This window comes from Mixophyes fleayi, chromosome 1 (genome assembly GCF_038048845.1).
Source record: "Mixophyes fleayi isolate aMixFle1 chromosome 1, aMixFle1.hap1, whole genome shotgun sequence".
NCBI classification, from domain to species: domain Eukaryota; kingdom Metazoa; phylum Chordata; class Amphibia; order Anura; family Limnodynastidae; genus Mixophyes; species Mixophyes fleayi.
In genome coordinates, this window is record NC_134402.1 from 461,412,902 (window position 1) to 461,417,558 (window position 4,657).

At 59.4% G+C, this 4,657-nt stretch overlaps 1 protein-coding gene across 1 annotated transcript; it reads right to left on the minus strand.

The window, feature by feature from the left end:
* Positions 1–312: 312 nt before the first annotated feature.
* LZTFL1 (leucine zipper transcription factor like 1) lies at positions 313–1,828 on the minus strand. The gene has a single exon (XM_075187374.1). It carries the CDS (start codon positions 1,748–1,750, stop codon positions 857–859), a length of 894 nt encoding a protein of 297 aa, XP_075043475.1. The 5' UTR covers positions 1,751–1,828; the 3' UTR covers positions 313–856.
* Between the last annotated feature and the right edge of the window lie 2,829 nt (positions 1,829–4,657).

Genomic DNA, 4,657 nt, shown 5'->3' on the forward strand with positions numbered 1-4,657 from the left:
AGAATATAGGAACACCTGGTCCAACATAAAGGTAACGAGTATAACTACAATACAAGGAATAACCTCAAATCTTAACCCCCAGCACAGTCGTATCGCTCTGCCAGTCACTGGCCATCAGTCCCTACCAGCCGGGCACCAGTCACCCACTCTCCTCTCAGAGCTGCTCCTCTGTAAGGTTCGGCTCTTCCCATCACTCTAAGGATGATCTGGAGAGAAGTCAGGGTACCTATAAGATCCTCACACATATCTATCTCCTTAGTGACTGCATCACATGAACGTCTAGGAAGTAATAAGTGGGACAGGCTGTAAAACTGAGGAACATAAAGTCATTTAATATGCTTAGAACAAAGCAGAAATAAACAGATTACAGTAGATGTATAACTAGATAAAGGAGCAGATGCTCGGGTTATATAAAAGTGTCTTGTAGTATTGGGAGGTATTCACAAACATGGAGCTAGGAGATAATAATCCATGACTGACAAGTCCATGAAACAACTTAGAAATATAATTTAAATAGGACTAATATCACCTGGAAAAAAGGGTTTATAATGTGACATTTGCTACAGGGGTCATTGAGACGAATGTTCTCAGCAGACTTGAGAAGACTCATCCAAGAAAGGGAAAAAGAGAATATATTTACTATAGAAATACCCCGAAATGAGACATTTGATGAAATTAATTACAAGTCTGGTTATAGAAATAAAAATGACATTTTTCATCTTCAGACTGTGGATGTGACCACGGTAAAGATCTCTGGTATAAGGGCCTGTAGGACGCTGTTGGTTTAGGTGAGGAAGGTCTTGGGGATTATCTGTAGACGTCAGTGTGTGACACCCAAGGGCACGGAGATCGGAGCTCAGTCTTCGGGCTCGTACTTAGAAAGCCTGGTCCGCAGCTCCTTCATCTGCTGGTTCTTGCGGGTCAATATGTCCTTCATGTTGCGATAGGCGCTGGTCTCCTGAAACTTCCTCTCCAGCTCCTTCTCGGCCATGGCCAGTTGTTCCTGGACGCGCAGCAGCTGGTGCTTGGTGCTGGTCAGGTTCTCCTCCAGGTGTTTCTGGCTGGCTGTGTGGCCCCCGAGCGTCTTCTGGAACTCCAGCTGGAGCTGGGCCACGGTGTCCTCCAGGTGGGCGGCCTCCTGAGGGGCCGGTGGGCTCTTCTGCTCCTGGAGGAGTTGGCGCAGGTCGCTCAGGGCCAGCTCTGCGCTGCGCTTGTCATCCAGGGCGGCCGTGGCCTGACCCTCCAGCGTCCGGAGCCTGGACCTAAGCCTGTCATTCTCCTCCTGGAGCCGGCCGATCTCCGCCTGCAGCAGCTCAGACGGGCCCCCCTCACACAGCGGGGCCAGCCTGGTCTGTGGCCCCCGGGGCTCCGGGCTCTTCTCCAGCTCGGCCACCTGCTCCAGCAGCTCCCGGTTCTCCAGCTCGGAGATGTCGGTGTGCAGGCGCAGGTGCCAGTGCTGGGCCTGGGAGAAGAGCTGCTGCAGCAGCAGGACGGTGCTGTGGGCGGAGTTCATCAGCTCCACCTCCAGCTCCCCCAGCACCACCTCCTGCAGCCCGGCCAGCAGCTCCCCCACCTCCTCCGCCGTGTACGTGGCCTCCAGCAGCCGGCTGCCCCGCACGTCCTGGAAGCAGGAGGCCACGCCCTTCAGCCGCAGCAGCCGCCTGCTCTGAGCGAAGCGCACGTACAGGAGGACCTGGGCCCGGTGCTGCTCACTCAGCTCCGCCATCTTCTCCTCCGCGCCCGTTACCATGGACACAGGGTCATGTGACCAGGGCGGGCGCAGCGTTCTGGTAGTTGTCAGGGGAGGACGCTACGTTACCATTGGCTGTCAGCTGACGGGAGACGTCACAGCTGCACGGACGACCCTATTGGCTATCAATGGAGGACTCTGCGTCACTATTGGCTGTCAGTAAGAAGTGCAGGGGAGATACTATTGGCTGTCACATCGCGGCGGCTGCGTCACTATTCGTTGTCAACTGGATATGACATCATGAGGGAGGTTACGATTCTATTGGCTGTTAGTCATTGGAGCTCTATTCCTATTGGTTGCAGACGTGCGGTGGCTGCGTTCCTATTGGCTGCCAGCTGGCGGCGATCATATAGGCTGTCATTGATAGTGCGTTCCAGCGTGAGACGCATACTGAGTTGCTAAGCAACTATCCCGGCATTCTTAGCGCTGTGCTAGAGTTGCTGGGATTTGTGGTTAATCATCCCCAGGACAAATACTGTCATCCTCCCCCTCGTCCCGTGACCCTGATCTTATCACTGTCTATCCTCACCCTCTGCTCTCACCCTCTGCTCTCACCCTCTGTCCTCACCCTCTGCCCTCACCCCTCATCCTCTGTCCTCACCCTCTGCCCTCACCCCTCACCCTCTGCCCTCACCCCTCACCCTCTGCCCTCATCCTCTGTCCTCACCCCTCACCCTCTGCCCTCACCCCTCACCCTCTGTCCTCACCCCTCACCCTCTGCTCTCACCCCTCACCCTCTGCCCTCACCCCTCACCCTCTGCCCTCACCCCTCACCCTCTGCTCTCACCCCTCACCCTCTGCCCTCACCCCTCACCCTCTGCCCTCACCCCTCACCCTCTGCTCTCACCCCTCACCCTCTGCCCTCACCCCTCACCCTCTGCCCTCACCCCTCACCCTCTGCCCTCACCCCTCACCCTCTGCTCTCACCCCTCACCCTCTGCTCTCACCCCTCACCCCTCACCCTTTGCCCTCTGCCCTCATCCTCTGTCCTCACCCTCTGTCCTCACACCTCACCCTCTGCTCTCACCCCTCACCCTCTGCCCTCACCCCTCACCCTCTGTCCTCACCCTCTGCTCTCACCCCTCACCCTCTGCCCTCACCCCTCACCCTCTGTCCTCACCCCTCACCCTCTGCTCTCACCCCTCACCCTCTGCCCTCACCCCTCACCCTCTGTCCTCACCCTCTGCTCTCACCCCTCACCCTCTGCCCTCACCCCTCACCCTCTGCCCTCACCCCTCACCCTCTGCTCTCACCCCTCACCCTCTGCTCTCACCCCTCACCCTCTGCTCTCACCCCTCACCCCTCACCCTCTGCCCTCTGCCCTCATCCTCTGTCCTCACCCTCTGTCCTCACACCTCACCCTCTGCTCTCACCCCTCACCCTCTGCTCTCACCCCTCACCCTCTGTCCTCACCCTCTGCTCTCACCCCTCACCCTCTGCCCTCACCCCTCACCCTCTGCCCTCACCCCTCACCCTCTGCTCTCACCCCTCACCCTCTGCTCTCACCCCTCACCCCTCACCCTCTGCCCTCTGCCCTCATCCTCTGTCCTCACCCTCTGTCCTCACCCCTCACCCTCTGCCCTCACCCCTCACCCTCTGCTCTCACCCCTCAACCTCTGATCTCACCCCTCACCCTCTGCTCTCACCCCTCAACCTCTGCCCTCACCCCTCACCCTCTGTCCTCACCCTCTGCTTTCACCCCTCACCCTCTGCCCTTACCCTCTGTCCTCACCCTCTGCTCTCACGCCTCACCCTCTGCCCTCGCCCTCTGTCCTCACCCTCTGCTCTCACCCCTCACCCTCTGCTCTCACCCCTCACCCTCTGTCCTCACCCTCTGCTTTCACCCCTCACCCTCTGCTCTCACCCCTCACCCTCTGCCCTCACCCTCTGTCCTCACCCTCTGCTCTCACCCCTCACCCTCTGCTCTCACCCCTCACCCTCTGCCCTCACCCTCTGCTCTCACCCCTCAACCTCTGTTCTCACCCCTCACCCTCTGCTCTCACTCCTCACCCTCTGTCCTCACCCCTCACCCTCTGCTCTCACCCCTCACCCTCTGTCCTCACCCTCTGTCCTCACCCCTCACCCTCTGTCCTCACCCCGCACCCTCTGTCCTCACCCTCTGCTTTCACCCCTCACCCTCTGCCCTCACCCTCTGCTCTCACCCCTCAACCTCTGTTCTCACCCCTCACCCTCTGCTCTCACCCCTCAACCTCTGCTCTCACCCCTCACCCTCTGCTTTCACCCCTCACCCTCTGCCCTCACCCTCTGCTCTCACCCCTCACCCTCTGCCCTCACCCTCTGTCCTCACCCTCTGCTCTCACCCCTCACCCTCTGCTCTCACCCCTCAACCTCTGCCCTCACCCCTCACCCTCTGTCCTCACCTTCTGCTCTCACCCCTCACCCTCTGCTCTCACTCCTCACCCTCTGCTCTCACCCTCTGCCCTCACCCTCTGCTCTCACCCCTCACCCTCTGCCCTCATCCCTCACCCTCTGCTCTCACCCCTCAACCTCTGTTCCACCTCTCTGCTCTCACCCCTCACCCTCTGCTCTCACCCCTCACCCTCTGCCCTCACCCCTCACCCTCTGATCTCACCTCTCAACCTCTGTCCTCACCCCTCACTCTCTGCTCTCACCCCTCAACCTCTGTTCTCACCCCTCACCCTCTGCTCTCACCCCTCACCCTCTGTCCTCACCCCTCACCCTCTGCTCTCACCCCTCACCCTCTGTCCTCACCCTCTGCTCTCACCCCTCACCCTCTGCTCTCACCCTCTGCTCTCACCCCTCAACCTTTGCCCTCACCCTCTGCTCTCACCCCTCACCCTCTGCCCTCACCCCTCACCCTCTGTCCTCACCTTCTGCTCTCACCCCTCACCCTCTGCTCTCACCCTCTGCCCTCACCCTCTGCTC

Bases quoted from the DNA above. Each gene is read 5' to 3' on its own strand.
- LZTFL1 (XM_075187374.1), bottom strand. From the start codon at position 1,750: ATGGTAACGGGCGCGGAGGAGAAGATGGCGGAGCTGAGTGAGCAGCAC.